Source organism: Crocodylus siamensis, chromosome 3, assembly GCF_052110815.1.
Source record: "Crocodylus siamensis isolate JL-2025a chromosome 3, ASM5211081v1, whole genome shotgun sequence".
Lineage (NCBI taxonomy): Eukaryota > Metazoa > Chordata > Crocodylia > Crocodylidae > Crocodylus > Crocodylus siamensis.
This window is the reverse complement of record NC_143397.1, coordinates 246,232,660-246,249,358: the sequence shown is the minus strand read 5'-3', so window position 1 is coordinate 246,249,358 and position 16,699 is coordinate 246,232,660. Positions and strand designations below refer to the sequence as shown.

The following is a 16,699-nucleotide window of genomic DNA, read 5'->3' as shown; positions in this document are numbered from 1 at the left end:
TCCTGAACTCAATGATCTCATGGTCATTGCTGCCCAAGCTGTCATTCACTACTACATTCCCCACCAATTCTTTTCTATTTGTGAACAGAAGGTCAAGAAGAGCACGACCCCTAGTTAGCCTCTTCAACACTTGCACCAGGAAGTTGTCCCCAACTCTCCAAAAACTTCCTGGATTGCCAGTGCACTGCTTTATTGCCCTCCCAGAAGATGTCAGGGTGATTGGAGTCCCCCATGGGAACCAGGGCTTATGATTGGGAAACTTCTGCTAGCTGTATGAAGAAAGCCTCATCCACCACTTCCTCCTGGTCTGGTGGTCTATCACCCTTATTGCTCTCCACTCTTACCTTAATCCAGAGACTTTAAGCAGGCCTATCTCCAGTTTCATACTGGAGCTCTGAGAAATCAAATGGCTCTTTTAAATAATTTGTAACTCTTCCTCCTCTTCTCCCCTGCCTGTCCTTCCTGAACGGTTTATACCTATCCAAGACAGTGTTCCAGTCATGCAGGTTAGCCCACCAAGTCTGTATTATTCCAATCACGTCATGATTCGTTGACTCTGCAAGGACTTCCAGTTCCTCCTGCTTGTTTCCCAGGCTCCCGGCATTTGTGTACAGACACCAAGGTAACTAGTTGATTGCCCTGATTTCTCAGAAAGAAGGAGACCACCTCCCCTGTTACCCCCTCCCGCTTGCTCTTCTTCCAGGCCTCCTGCTTCCCCACTTACTCAGGGCTTCGGTATCTATCCCCTGGCAGACCTAGTTTAAAGCCCTCCTCACTAGGTTAGTGAGCCTGTCTTTGAAGATGCTCTTCCCTCTCTTTGTCAGGTGGATCCCATCTCTTCCCAGGGGTCATCCCCTTGATGACCCCTTCACACGGCTGCCTGCTGCAGGCAGATGCGTGACCAAAATGGGACCTTCTGAGAACACGGGTTCTAGTCCCGCTACTTCCCTGTTCCGAAAAACGAGGGGAGGCTGTGCCCCGTACAAGGTTTCAGACAACTTAAGTTCATTCATTGAGACAGGTTTGGATCTCAGCCCTCTCATCTATTTCTTTCCTAGATCCTATGAACTGAGTGGCAGTTCTTATCTTGCAGGACATGTATTTGCAGGGGGCAGTCCACACAGTTCAAAGCAAATGTCTGTGCTTCACATGTAAGAGCCACCACAACCAGTTCTCAATGGACCCAGCCGTGTTTACCTAATGCCCGGTGGTATTGAGACTCAGGGTATACCCTTGGCATAGCAACCAGTGGATCTCAGATCATTCTTTTTGCCTGGTTACCAAAGATGTTCAAAAGGTCAGTTTGCTCTTTGTCTTGTGCCTGGGTCTCAAAACTTACTTGAGAAAAGTCACACATTGCCTTTTCTCACTCAGTATAACATATAGGAGCAAGTTTGGACTCTGTATCAGCCAGGCCATAACTTTCTCAGGAGAAATTTAGCATGATGGCTCAGCTCATTACAAGCCTCTGCTCCGAGACAAAGATCTCATTTCACTGGATCACGTAGCAGCTTGCACTGGTGTACTGCGTGTGTGAGATTATGCTGTTGCTCCTTTTCGAAGGGAATGATCCATTTATTTCTAGTGAAGAAGGAATCACTTCTTGCTTGTGACTTGAATATAGTATTGATGACCTACCAGAACTCCCTTTTTGAACCTTTATCATTCTGTTCTGTGGCACCTTCCTCTGCAGAGACGCCTTTCCAGGGGCTATAACTTATACCTGTAGAACAAGTAGCAGTCTGTGATGACAGATTAGTTTTACACTGTTTTTACAGGGTCAGTTATGCTTATACACACACGTGACATTTCTTCCCCAGATAAGTCGACATATTTGTCCACATCAATTTATACACTTCCCTGAACTTCTTCCCTCCAAATTAGACTAATTTAATAATCTGGAAATACTGACAGCCTTGCCATTCTACCCATCTAGAAGAAAACTCTTTTTAAAAATGGCTCAGCTTTTTCATAATGCTTAGTGGTAAATCAGACGGCTGGATACGTCTGCCCCCAAAATACATTAAAATCTCTTATTCTGTGATAAAGTTTCCCTGTTAGAGGAAACCTAGGTGCCAGGTAACATCTCTATTATATCTTGTAGCCCTATATCAGAAATTCATAGGGCTGCTGAATGGAGCTCTATAATATTTTTATATTTTACTAAACATGAGTCCTTCCAGCCAGCTTCTAGATCAGATGGCCAGTTTGGAAGAACAGTCCTATAATCTTTATTTCAGTAGTTTGGCAACAGTTGATCAAATGCATGCGGTTGGGTGAGCATAGACAAAGGCCTGAAGAAGAAAGGTGATATTTTACTCACCTTGCAGTAAATGGAGGTCTTCAAGGCAGCCTTCTCCATACAGATCCCATGAGCTGCCCTTCTTCCTCAGTGATATAGATTCCTTCTACATCGTATTGAACTTTGGTGGCAGCTGGAGCTGCTTTCCCCTATGTGCCCTCCATGGATAAGGGTAGCAGTGAAGGCATACAGCACATACGTATAGTCTCCAAGCAAGACTGCTAACTAAATGATTCAGGGCTCATATGAATGGGATGCTCATACCTGTACTGGAATCTGTATAGACACCTGAGTCTCAGACAACTTCACTTGCTGTGCGGTAAGCACCTTCTGATTTAGTCACCAGCTCTTTTTTGTCTCTAGCAAAATCCACTTCCTGAATGCTTCCCTTCTTATCTGAAGCATTGCTTTTAGATTCTGCAGTGAAATCCAGACATTTATCACCGCCATTCAAGCAAGGCCACACCATACACATTTCAGAAGTCAGTAGGAAATGATCATGTTAACAGAAAAACAGTTGTGTAGCCATTCATTTAAACTCTGCAATATCAGGATATGGCTTTGCATAGAGAGAGTATATTTAGCCCTACAGTGGGGTTTCAATTAGCCTAGCTCCCCCAGCTCAGCCTGCAATCAGTCCTTTAAACCCTTTAATCTGGTCCCAGCAATGCAGTCTTTCCGTGGGCCCCGCAGTGCAGGCGCAGATGCCCTGAGTTCTCCTAGGGCTCAGCTGAAGCAGAAGCAATCCAAAATAGTTTCATAGTTTCATAGTTTGTAGGGTCGGAAGGGACCCTACAGATCATCTAGTCAGACCCCCTGCCATGGCAGGAAAGGGTACTGGGGTCAAACGACCCCAGCAAGGTGTTCATCTAACCTCCTCTTAAACACCCTCAGGGTAGGAGCCTGCACCACTTCTCTTGGAAGCTGGTTCCAGACCCTAGCCGCCCTGACCGTGAAGTAGCGACTCCTGATGTCTAACCTAAACCTACCCTCTGCCAGCTCGTGACCATTATTCGGGGGAACAGTGACTCCCCCAGTGCCTGCTGATCCCCCCTGACTAGTTTATAACAGGCCACAAGATCCCCCCTCAGCCTTCTCTTGTGGAGGCTGAACAGGTTCAGGTCCCGCAGCCTGTCCTCATAGGGCCTGCCCTATTGTCCCCTGATCATACGAGTGGCCTCCTCTGGACCCTCTCCATGCTGTCCACATCCCTCTTGAAGTGCGGCGCCCAGAATTGGACGCAGTACTCCAGCTGCGGCCTGACCAGTGCCGCATAGAGGGGGAGGATCTCCTCCTTGGACCTGCTCAAGATGCATCTGTGGATGCATGCCAAGGTGCGGTTGGCCTTCCTGACTGCCGGCCCATGTTCATCTTGGAGTCAATGATGACCCCAAGATCCTTTTCCGCCTCCGTGCTGACAAGAGGGGAGTTCCCCAACCTGTAGGTATGGTGCCGGTTGTTCCTCCCGAGGTGCATCACCTTACACTTGTCTGTGTTGAAACACATCCTATTCTCATCCGCCCACCCTTGTAACCTGTCTAGGTCCGACTGTAGCCTGTTGCTTCCTTCCAGTGTGCCCACGTCCCCACACATCTTAGTGTCATCAGCAAATTTGAACAGGGTGCTTTTTACCCCCTCGTCCAAATCGCTGATGAAGATGTTGAACAGTGCGGGCCCAAGGACCGAGCCCTGGGGACCCCACTGCCCACATCCTTCCAGGTTGAGAAGGACCCATCCACCACCACCCTCTGGGTGCGGCCCTCCAGCCAGTTGGCGACCCATGTGACTGTGTGGGTGTCTACACCACAGCCCCCCAGTTTCTTGATGAGAATGGGGTGAGAGACAGTGTCAAAAGCCTTCCGGAAGTCCAGGAAGACTATATCCACTGCTACCCCTGTGTCTAATGATCTGGTAATCTGATCGTAAAAGGCCACCAGGTTGGTCTGACAGGACCTTCCACTGATGAACCCATGTTGGTTGCCCCTAATCATGCAGTCTCCTGCTGGCCCCTCCTGGATGTGTGCCAGCATAATTTTCTCGAACAGCTTGCCTAGGATCGAGGTGAGACTAACCGGCCTATAGTTTCCCGGGTCCTCCTTCCTGCCTTTTTTGAAGATGGGGACCACGTTGGCCCTCTTCCAGTCCTCCGGTACCTCACCAGAGCACCACGAGTGCTTGTAAAGTTGTGCCAGGGGACTTGCAATGACCTCGGCCAGTTCCTTTAGAACTCCAGGGTGGAGATCATCCGGGCCAGCTGACTTGAATACGTCCTGCCCCTCCAGAAGTTCCCTAACTAAATCCTTGCTAACCCGTGGCCCAGGTGTGCCTCCCCCGGGGCCTGAGGGGGGCCCAGCAGGGAGATGGCTGTTCTGGTCTCTACTTAGGAAGACGGAGGCAAAGAAATTGTTAAACATGTTAGCTTTGCCATCTGGTGTGACGACCAAGTTTCCCACGGCGTCCTGCAAGGGCCCCACATTACCCGGGACCTTCTTTTTACCCACTATGTATTTAAAAAAGGACTTCTTATTGTCCTTAATCTGGGAAGCCAGTCCCAGTTCCATCTCTGCCTTGGCCTTCCTAACTGCCCCCCTACATCCCCGAGCAACTGCAGAATAGCCCTCCCTGGTGGTGACCCCTTCTTTCCACTGGGTGTAAGCCTCCTTTTTAGCAAGGAGACATTCCCGGATTCTTTTGGTGAGCCACAGAGGCTTGTGTGCTCTCCTGCTCCCTTTGATCCTCGTTGGGATTACCTTCCTTTGGGCGTGGAGGATCATCTCCTTAAGGAGCGACCACTCTCCTTGGACACCTGGCTCCCCTCCCCCCCCGGGACCTCAGCGCTTCTCCAACTATCCTCCTTAGCTCATTGAAGTTTGCCATCCTAAAATCTAGGGCCGCTGCCTTACTGCATGCCTTTGCTGCCTTGCGCTGGATGGTGAATTCCAGCAGGCGATGATCGCTGTCGCCCAGGTGGTCGAGCACTCGCAGCCCCCTCACCAGGTCATCACCCATGGCCAGCACTAGGTTCAACAAGGTGTCCCCCCTGCTGGGGCTGTGCACCTCCTGGGTTAGATGGAGGTCCTGCACTCTGGCCAAGAACCTACGTGAGCGGTCAGACCTGGCTGACTGCTCTTCCCAGCAGATGTCCGGGAAATTCAGGTCCCCCATGACAACCACTTCCTTAGCCTTCACTACCTCTGTGAGCTGACCCAAGAATTCCTGGTCAAGCTCTTCTCCCTGGTTGGGAGGTCTGTAGTAGGCTCCCACCGTTAAGTCCCTTTCCCCTCAACTGCCTTGTACTCTAACCCAAAGCACTTCAGAGTGCCCCTCCCCTGGCCCCTCCCCTGGCTCCTTGCTAATTAACGTGGATGTGTATTCCTCCTTAATATAGAGCGCCACGCCCCACCCCTCTGAACACATCTGAACTCCAGTCCCAGCAGCACAGCCTTTTCTGGGCCCAACACCACAAGCTTTAAAGCCCTAGGTTAATCTGTACCACAGAGCTCAGCAGAAAATATAAAGCAGGTCAGAACGCACACCCACAGGCACGGGTTAGTTCTCACCCTGAAATCTTCCTCCTTCCTTGGAGGAGTCCTTGCTCTTCACACAACCATTCCCCTCCCCAAGTCTTCCTCTTCTCACTTCCTCTTCCTGCCTTTATTTCCAGTCAGCCCTCATTATTGGTTGATTGCCCTTAGGCAGGCTGGCTAATTGATCCAGGCTGCAAGCCTGCAACCTGTTACAAGCCTTTTCGCAGTAGGATGGGTGGGCAAAATGGTGGATCTGCCCAGTGGCTGGACTCCATTTCCCATCAGCCCCTGCCCATGACACTGCAGCCAGTTTCCATGGAGACCCCAGAAGCAGTGGCATTGTGGTGGGGCCAGGGCTTTCATGGAGACCAGCCCCAGCAGCACGGGCAGGGCACACAGCTGCATGGGGAGCTGCTCCGCAGCCGGGGCTGGGAACTTGCAGTGGTGCCAGCGTGGTCCAGAGCCAGGGCAGAGCCATGATCCTCTGCCTGCACACCCCTGCCTGCATGCCACAAGATCCCAGCCCCAGAGCAGCTCCCCACCCTGCCAGTGCTTCTGGGAGTGTCTCCACGGAAACCATGGCCCCACACTATCATGGCCCTGCCACTGCTGGGGTCTCCATGGAAACTGGCCACAGCAACATCGGAAGGAGCTGCTGGGAAATGGAGTCCACCACAGGCCTGATCTGGCCCATGGGCCTCACTTTGCCTGCCCCTGCATTAGGGAACTACCCCATGTACATATCAATTGTATCATAAAAACTAAACACACACATACCCGTATAGCAAATGATGTATCGTTAAGTTCAATGCTCTGCATTTTTCCACAATCCACCTTATTTTGATTATTCCAGTAAGACATCCCTCTAGTGTTTTTTCAGTGAAAACATGGTGTGGCAGATAACTTTGTGCTGCCATAAGAGTGCTAGTAACTTGCTTGAATATCAGTGTTGTCATTTGGTACCAGTAAGGTTACTATGAAAGCATGCTCCTAGAAAGATAAAATATTGAAAGTCATTACTGTCACAAGAGGGCAATGAGATGGAGTATGAGAGAGCTGAAAGGTACTGAAATATTTTAAATGCTCTTTTAGGCAAACAGAAGATCATCCCCCATAAGTTTTCCAACTGTGAATTGGGTGGAATTGACTGGTGGTGAGAAGTGGGTGTCCTGGTATGCCATGTACTGAGCAGTTGCGTAGGAAAGAGCGTTTTTGTATTCTCCAGTGTTTTGCCGATAACTTATTTTTAGTTCACAGCACATTAGAGCTTCTCTCATTCATAGTTGTGCACAAGTTATTCATGTAATAATCTACCACTGACCCAGCACTTAGAGGGCACTGAACTGGAAAAACTAAGGTTCCTTCTCATCGGACAATGTTACTGACTAAATATTGGCATTTGTCTTTTTAATGATGAAGCTGGCACTTCAGACACGCTAATGGAGCAGAAGCAACGTGGCGCATTTGATGGAAATCTTAGTAAGGCCTTATAGTAACATGTGCAGCATTTATATTACAGTGCTTATAAAACCTATCAATTCTTAATGAGCTTAGTTGCTGATGGCAAAGATATTGATGCATTCCCATAGCCTCAGCTATCCTAAATAGCTTTTCAAGTTCTGATATATTAAAAGCAACATGAAAGCAAGTTAAAAGTCTGTAACTGCATTAAAGGAGGAAAAATGATTCCTTTTGCTTATTTTGTAGCCAAAAGCTGGGTCTCTTGGATCGGGTTCGTGGTACCAATACTAAAGGAAAGCTATTTACCCCTCTGAATGTAGATGCCATTGAAGAAAGTCCTTCTAAAGAGCCTAAGAATGTTGGCTTGAATAATAAGGAACGTTTCCGCACTGCATTCCGAATGAAAGCATACGCTTTTTGGCAAAGCTCAGAAGGTAGCACATCTCTGTTGATTTCTTTTACCCCCTCAAGTTCTTCACTACGTTCCCATTTTTGTTTGGTTTTTTTCCCTTCCACCTCTTTTTTGAAGTTTCATGACTTTCAAAATAACATGCTACATCATTAAAAATAATTGGACATACACAACTACTCCATGCCCATACATGGAGAATTTACTGACCATTTGGGGAAGACCTTGAAAATAATCCCGCGTTTGAGCCGAACGTCTCTCCACATAAGACGCATGGGTTACTTAAAACTAACAATGCGCCATATTGATGTATGTGCAGTTGAATCCACTTGAAGTGAAGGTGGGCATTGGAGAACCTGGGCCAATGAATCTAAGTGTATCTAGGAGGATCTAGTGGGATCTAGTTAACACGATTTACTTTCTGTCAGTTTCCTAGGATGCATCCACACATGCACGTTAATACTCAGTAGACTATTTTACTGCACATAAAAGCATCACATAAAAAAATTACATTATGCTAATTCACAGGAAAATAGTCTGCTGCACATTAAGCATCACTAAAAAGTGTGCATATGTGCTACTGTGTGTTAGTGCAGCCTAACGTGCATTCATTTAGTACCTTACATTGGAGATACTAAATTTAGTGCATGTTAGAAAAGGCGCATAAATGCATATGTAGACATGCCCCTGTAGTCTTTATTTAGACTCATGCTAAGCTTACTTAAAAGAATCCTTTAGACGCCCATCAATTCACCAAAATGTAGGACACCCAGCCCCTCAGGCATCATGTGTAAGTTTGGTCCATGGAGTCTCAGCTGATGTGACTTGCCTGCCAGTGGGCCAGAAGAGAGAAGTATAACAAGAAAAGGAGCTTACAGGAGACTACAAGATCATGTAAATTAAAGTAGGGGTCATGTTACTTAGTATCCATCTGATGTAACCTGTACGTTGTGGCCAGATTTTTGCACATATGTGTTTGGCCTGCTTTACAGAGGCAGGAACGGGGGACCCCATGCAAGAAGATAGGGGTGACAGTAATGAATTCCTCATGGAAGATATGATCCCCACTTTGAAAACAGTCATCCGAGCTGTCAGGTATATTTTCTTTTACTGACTTCAATATTTTGTTTTGACTTTACGTGTTTGAACTACAGGAGATCACTACTACACCACTGTTTCTGTGCTGTTCACTGTCAGTGGTTCTTTTAAGTGGAGCAGGAGGATAGATAATAGAAAAGAAATAGCCAAAGGTGGTCAAAAGTCTTCTGTTGGAAAATGCAAATTCAGTTAAACCAAAACATTTTGCAGAAACATAGCAATTTCCCAGGTTTGTTTGTGTTGGGTTATGCAAACCGTCTGTTCATTCTCATTGACGTGACACACTTTGGTGAGGTTGGAATTTGCATTTTGCAGTTGACCTGGACCTTCTGTCTTTTACTTCTTTGTTTTTACAGTTAAATAGACCCAGGACCTACCCTTGGGCAGAGTCCAATTTGCAATGAGACACCCAGTGCTTAGCAGTGCAAAAAGGATTGATTCCCTAGAGGCCAAGAGCTAATGGGCAATTCCATGACTCAATAATACATAATATGGATCAACAATGAATTAGCTCAGTGACTGCCACTTCCTCCCCACTCTAAACATTTCTGCACAAATCTTCTCAGGAAATGCTCCTGAAGGTGCAGTGGCATCTATTTTCCATGTACTTGTATTCACTGTTGACAGCTGTTTATTTCTCATAACAGTGCTGTTATTTTCTATGGAAAATCCACATAGCAGCAGGCATTTGAGTGCTCCAGGACCTGTAGTACATCTACCACCTAGAGACTCTTCAAGTAGGATGGCCCCATTTCTTGAAACAACCTGGCAACTAGAGCAGAAAGCCTGATCGCTATGTTCAGAAATTGTTCTTAAGTGATGAGTATACCAGATCAGTGAACAGACAGGGTGCCTCACCTAAAACTTTGACTCAAAGTTGACTCAAACTTTGATTTTAAATCTGTGTTGTCATAGGAAAGGAAAGGCCGCATTGTAAGTTATGCTACTGTCCTTTTGGAAGCCTGTATTTTCAAGTATGTTCTTTAACACCTCTAACAGCCCTGGCTACTGTATAGCCAAGAAACCTGATGGTTTGTTATTCTTTCTCTAAAGTAAAGTTAGTCCATATTTGCTGAAGCAATAGATTTAAAAGGAAAATTCTCTACGCGTAACTTTTCTTTCACAACTTCTCACATTGCACCTCTCACAAAATAGATGTGTAAGTTCATTTAGCTGCCACGAGTACTTGAAATTTGTGGACACAAAATTGGGGACCAGTTTGAATCCAACTAACATGCATCTTTTAAAAGATGTATTTATTCATTGTTTTACATCCATTTTTTTCATTGTCTCTTGGGTGGACAGTAACCCAATGGTTACATTGTCTGCATGGTATATACACAGAAAATTAAATTAGCATCTTTCTTTCCTGCCCCATGTCTTGTACAACTGAAATTAATTGGTACAGATTAAGGTTAGTTAATTTCTGTTTAAGTTAAATCAGATGTGAATCTAATTATTTTTCTACACTGTTTACACAGAAATTAAATGTTAACTGGAAGTAATTCATTTATAAGAAGTTTCTTGAGTCCTAATCAAATAATATTGGAAATTGATATGCAAATCAGGTTTGAAGTCATTTCATGATACTTTTTACAAATTGTCTACTGTACTTCAGTTGTGCAGCATTTAGATACAGGTCTGATTTTTGGGGACTTTGTCCAATCATGGTCATACCGGAGAAAAGGAAAACCATTATGTATTTTTCATACATAATGAAGAAAAATCTAACCTACTAATGATGCATAAAAAAATACAAAATGTATTTGTAATGAGATGTAGTGTTTGATATTCCCTGCATTTCACTTTTTTGGAATGAAATCGTATTGTTTGTTCAATCCTCCATCATCCATAGAATGGTTATTGGTTGCTTGGCGGGACCGTCATTAGAATTGACCATTGTGCAATTTATATTAGAGGCCAGTAATTGTTCTGTTTACTGTACAGAATACTACAATTTCGTCTCTACAAAAAAAAATTCAAGGAAACTTTGAGGCCTTATGATGTAAAGGATGTGATAGAGCAATATTCAGCAGGGCACCTTGACATGCTTTCCAGAATAAAATACCTGCAGACAAGGTAAGATTGCTCATCATAAAATTGGGAAACTGCAGCCTTGGCAACCTTATGGTCCAATGGCTGGGGAACTGGCTTCGTGGTTGGACCTAGAGAATGATAGTTGATAGAACCAAGTCAACATGGTGCATGGTGACCAGTGGCATCCCCCAGGGCTCAGTACTCAGACCAGTACTCTTTAATATATTCATAAATGATCTGGATTCAGGTGTCAGAAGCAGATGGCTAAGTTTGCAGATGACAACAAATTACAGGGAAGTGCGGTCACACTAGGGGATGGGCTGGCAATTCAGGCCGACCTAGACAGGCTCGCAAGGTGAGCAGAGAAAAACTTGATGACATTCAACACAGAGAAATGCAAGGTGCTCCACCTTGGGACAAAAAACCCACATCATGCTTATAGGCTCAGCAGTGCTACACTCACTGGCACCACAACCAAAAGAGATTTGGGGCTCATGATTGACTGCCAGATGAACATGAGCCACCAATATGATGCTGCAGTCGGCAAAGCAAATAAAACTGGCTTGCATCTACCGATGCATCTCAATCAAGACCCAAGAAGTCATCCTCCTGCTTTACTCAGCCTTGGTGAGGCCTCAGCTGGAGTACTACATCAAATTCTGGGCTCTGTACTTCAGAAAGGATGTGGAGAAGCTTCAGAGAATCCAAAGGAGAGCCACGGGCATGATCAGAGGGCAAGAGAACAGGCTTTATGAGGAGAAACTGAGAGGCATGGGACTCTTCAGCCTGGAGAACTGGAGGCTCAGGTGGGACTTGGTGTCAGCCTAGAAGTATATAAGGAGTGTGCATCAAGAACTGGGAGAACAACTGTTCACTAGAGCACCCCAAAGGAAGGCAAGGTCTAATGGTCACAAACTACTGGAAGATCATTTTAGACTGGACATAAGGAAAAACTTCTTTATCATCCAAGTTGCCAGAGTCTGGAATTGACTCCCCACATAAGTGGTGCAAGCACCTACTCTGAATATATTTAAGAAATGCCTGGATGTTTATCTTCCTGGGGTGATCTGATCCGAACTGACTTCCTGCCCCTTGGGTAGGGGGCTGGACCCGATTGATGTTGCGAGGTCCCTTCCAGCTGTAATGTTTATGAAATCTATGAGAACATAAGAAGTGCCAAACTGGGCCAAACCAATGGTACATCTAAACCAGTGTCTCCTCTCCGCCAGCAGCACAAGTGGATGTTATATAGGGAGAGCATCAAACCAGATATCTCTAAGGTTAATTATCCCCTATTCAATACTCTCTCTAGCATTGGGCTGCCAAAGGAAACATCCCCAGCCATTCTGTTTAACAGCTATTAATAGATCTATCATCCATGAACTTTTCCAGTCCCTGTTTGAACCTGGCTATGCTATCTGCTGCCACTACCTCCTGTGGCAATTAGTTTTACAAATTAATTACTATGGCTGTGCAAAGCTTTGGGTGCTGATTCAACTTAGAGGAGATTCGGTCCAATTTGGCAGCCAAATCTCTGAATCTGAATTGAATCAGAAGACCAATAAAAAGGTCCAAATGGATTCAAAGCTTTCTGAATTGATTGAGAAAAGATTTGGAGACCTTTGGAGATTTAGGCAGTCCCCACTCACTGCTGCAGGGAGCTGGACCTGGACTCTATGCTGGTAATTTGGGGGTGGGGGAGGGGGAAGAGGACCATGGGGGGACCCCCACCAGGCCACATCCCCTGCCTGCTCCCCCAGCCCACCTGAGCACCCCCTCGACCCCCACCCACTCTCCCAACCCCCCCATGGCTACCCCACCTGCCCCAGCTCCTGACTCAAAAAAAAAAAAGCCCCCACTCACCAACTGTTGCCAGGCAAGGGGGTGATCCTCACTGGCCCCCGCTTCCCTTGTGCTGCAGGGGGGGCTCTGCTGCGAGCCTCCCAACCCCCCCCCACTTCCCCAGCCCCGCCCCCCGCCCAGGGCTACCTTGCCCACCCAGCTCCCAGTTCATTTAAAAAAAAAACAAACCCACACTCACCAGCTGCTGCAGTGACCTCGGGGCTTCTGAGGGCTTGTGATAGAGTCCCCCATGCAGCACAGGGCAGTGGGGATTACCCCCTGACCTGGCAGGAGCAAGTGAGTGGGGGATTTTTTTTTTTTTTTAAAGAGCTGGGAGCTGGGACGGGCAGGGCAGTCATTGATGGAGCTGGGAGAGTAGGTAGGGGATGGAGCCTGTCCAATTGGGAGATTTGACTGATTCGGCAGTGGCTGAATTGCCGAGTCAGATTCGGCCAGATCAATTCGGGACATTGATTCGAATCACCGAATTGAATCACTGTCCCCTGAGTCAGCCAAATTGAAAGCGAATACTAGCTGCTTTGCACAGGCCTATTAACTACACATTGCTTTAAAAAGCTCTTTCTCTTGTTAGTTTTAAACCTGCCACCTACTAATTTCAGTGGGTGCCTCCTGATTCTAGTATTCTGGGACTTTGTGAACAACAGTTCACTTGGTCCGTACCATGGCTTTTCCAGGTTTCTGTCATGTCCCCAGTTAGCTGGTTGGAATGTGTTAAATGTAATATTTGTGTTTAATGGCAGGGAAATGTAATTGCTGTGTTTATATACTAGACCAGTGGTGCCCAAACGTCCAGCCCCAATTCCTTGATGAGTGGTGCAGGGGTCAGTCTGTAGACCAGATTCTGCATTGGGTCAGGATTTTGGATCGCGTGGGACACGATTCACCCTGCTGGCCTGACCCTGCCACCCAGATCCAGCCGCACACCAGCCTGACCCTGCACACCTAGATTTGGCTGCACTGCAGCAGTCCCATGCACTAGCCTGATCTAGTGTGCCAGGCCAAGTTATATAGCCTATAAGGCTCCCCCTGGGTCCAGAAACTTGCCAGCAGTGTAGTGGCAGCTAGCACTGCCCCAATCTGCCGCCACCAAATTTGTGGACCTAGGAGGAGCCCTTCGGGCTGGATCACACAGGTCCCGGGGTTAGGGTGGAGCAGTGCCATGCTGGACAATTCAGAATCAGTCGACAAGCTGTGCAGAAACACAGGAACAAATGTGGTTCCTTCACACAATATTTCAGCTTTCCAGGTGGCTTTGAAGGAAGGTTAGCACAAGGCTATAACCAGTTTATCAGTTCATCCTTGAGAAACAGAAATGTGGCATTGTCTCCTTTGAAAAGGAAAAAGAAGCAAATTGTTCTTATAATTGCATGTGAAGAGAGTATTGTCTAGACATTATGGTAAGGAAGTGGGGCTCTCAGTGTTGCCATTTTCTTGCTGTGTAACCAGGCGCAAGCGTGTCATTCCTAGTCTGTTGCCTTCACTCTCCATCATGGTATTCTTACAGTATTGTTTGCTGCAGAGATAAGTTGTCGATCTCATTTCTTGTAAGTATTTATAGACCTTATGCACTTGTGTCATGTCCCCCTCCTCTCTTTTTCCAGAGTAGATATGATTTTTACACCTGGACCACCATCTACTCCCAAGCATAAGAAATCCCAAAAAGGAGGAGCTTTTTCTTACCCTTCACAACAGTCTCCCAGGTGAAATTATTTTACTTAATGTTTCTCATAAACTGCAACAGAAATAATATGTCCATGTACCCTGAAAACTTTACTTCGTTCACATAGCCAGTGTGCTACCACATTAACGGATGAATGCCAGATTTCCTTTACTTCCCATTTTCCCTCATTTCTCTACATGAGTCATCCTATTCTGTTACCCTTGTGTCAGACCTTCAAGTACTTGTACGTGCCATCATAACCTCCTCGGCAGTTATTTAACAACCTTCTCTTCCCCTCATTTAGCCATTGTCTGATGAAGTTCAGAGTCTTTGGGCTGCAAACTTTTGGCTGATTTAAATTGCATATTGATTAAACATTTGTTTAATTTAAATGCCCAAAGATGGAGATAGCAAAACAAGGGTCTGATATATTATGATAAAGAGATACTATTTTATACAGATGGACAGAAAAATGTGTTTCCAGCCCACAGAAATGTGGCTTCAAAAAATTTTCCCACCTTAAATAAGGCCATCAAAAACTTGAAAATTGCCCAAAGCAAAATTCAGAAACAATGTCCTGTCTAGGTTAATCAAAGTATTTTATTTTAGTTTTGATTTTTTTTAATAATTAAGTTTTGATCCAAAAAGTCATTTCAGGCCGGAAAAGCAGAAATGTTAATCTTGAAATTGTCCTGACAAGATGTTTGGACTGTCATTTGTGTGTATGCAGTGCCTCACACTGTCACATTTTGGCCCATTACTGGGATTCCAAGAAGTTACCACGATAAAACAGTACTCATTTTGCAATTAAACTTTGATCCTATGACATTATACAAATGTAATAAAACGGAACATAAAATACTAATGGGACTGTTGATTCTTTTTAGAAATGATCCATATGTAGCCAAAGCATCCACAGTAGATACTGAAGACCAAAGCATGATGGGCAAATTTGTTAAAGTTGAAAGACAGGTAAGTATTTTCAAGATAGAGGGACATTCATATTAGTTTTCCATTAATTTGTTTAAATTGCTGACAATTGTGTATTTTGCAAACTAATTACTGCATCTTCCTCTCATTTAGCAAGATGGGCATGTGCCATGAATTTTCAGAACAGATTTCCAGCATCCCCAAAGTCCAATTGTGTTCATACCTGTGTCTCCATTGCTTGGAGGCTATCCCAGCACTGGCTGCACTGGCTGTGCTTGATGCTTGTTTTGCTGCACCAAATATATAAAAAGGATGCACTTGATGAGTGCAAATTGTGACAGCCTGCATGCCTATAATTCAGTTGTCTGTGCAAATTGCAGTACATGCAGTTCTAAATATATATGTTTGGGTACACATAAGGTGGAGAACTTGTTTGGTTATGATGGGGTTAATTTTCTGGATGTAGAAGTGTGGATGTACAGATAGCTTTCACAAAGATGGAAGTCACGGCTGAGACATAGCCATGACTTGGCAGGAGTTGCTAAGGTGAGTTAGAGGCTATTTCATCAGCTGTGGCTAGATCAGTCTGTGGCCTTTCTGTCATGGTCACCAACAAAGGTTATGCTGGCCTTAGTGATAAAGGCACTAGGCTGTTCTGGGAATTGGACTGAAGCTTCCAAATGGCCATAAATCATAACAGCTTTTGATCTTTGAACACTAATCATAGACTCGTAGAAAAGTTGGGCCCTGTTTGGCAACCAGCAAAGCCCAGAAGCATGGGAAATACTAAACCCCCTCCATTTGCTTCTGCAGCCTAGGGCCAGCAAGCATAACTCCGAACATCTTACAGGATGGCCAGAACTCCTCTTTCTGTATCCCCTCCATAATCTTATCCCAGCCCTTTAATCTTTCATAAGCCAGTTGTGGAGCTCTGCTTCAGGCTCTTGCTGCTGAGTGTGGTCACCTCCAATATCCACCTGCTTTAGATGGTGCAGCTCTTCTTCTTCTCTCCTAGGAACCTGTACGGGACGAGGCTTCTGGCCGTCTAACTGTTGCTCTTTATATCACTACTCCAGTCACTGGAGGCTGGTCTTGACCTATTAAACTGGAACAGGTGTCATCCTCACCTTTCTCCACAAACTAGATCTGAACCAATGGCTTCCTTACAGGCCAGATCCATAGGTGGTAGGAGCGTGGAGTTAACACCACTGTCACTCACCCCACTACCACTGACACGTGTCCCCCAACAGGGCCACAGACCCTGAATTTTGGCATCGGGCCCTGCCCAAAAATTCCCACCCCTCTTGGGATCCCTACAAGCTACACAACAAACCCATATATTTATCACCCTTGAACCAGAAGAAAACCCACAAAAGAGGAAAATGCCTATTTTCTTCCTGCTCATATAGTGA

General features: G+C 45.7%; 1 protein-coding gene across 3 annotated transcripts in view; it reads left to right on the top strand.

The window, feature by feature from the left end:
- Nucleotides 1-16,699, top strand: part of KCNQ3 (potassium voltage-gated channel subfamily Q member 3) — a 270,534-nt gene that overhangs the window by 245,528 nt on the left and 8,307 nt on the right. For all 3 annotated transcript variants that reach the window (XM_090040667.1, XM_090040668.1, XM_090040669.1), the window contains 5 exons: nucleotides 7,537-7,724; nucleotides 8,692-8,794; nucleotides 10,745-10,876; nucleotides 14,299-14,397; nucleotides 15,245-15,329. In XM_090040667.1, the coding sequence (XP_089896793.1) occupies nucleotides 7,537-7,724; nucleotides 8,692-8,794; nucleotides 10,745-10,876; nucleotides 14,299-14,397; nucleotides 15,245-15,329 (607 nt within the window). The remainder of the gene's footprint in view (nucleotides 1-7,536; nucleotides 7,725-8,691; nucleotides 8,795-10,744; nucleotides 10,877-14,298; nucleotides 14,398-15,244; nucleotides 15,330-16,699) is intronic.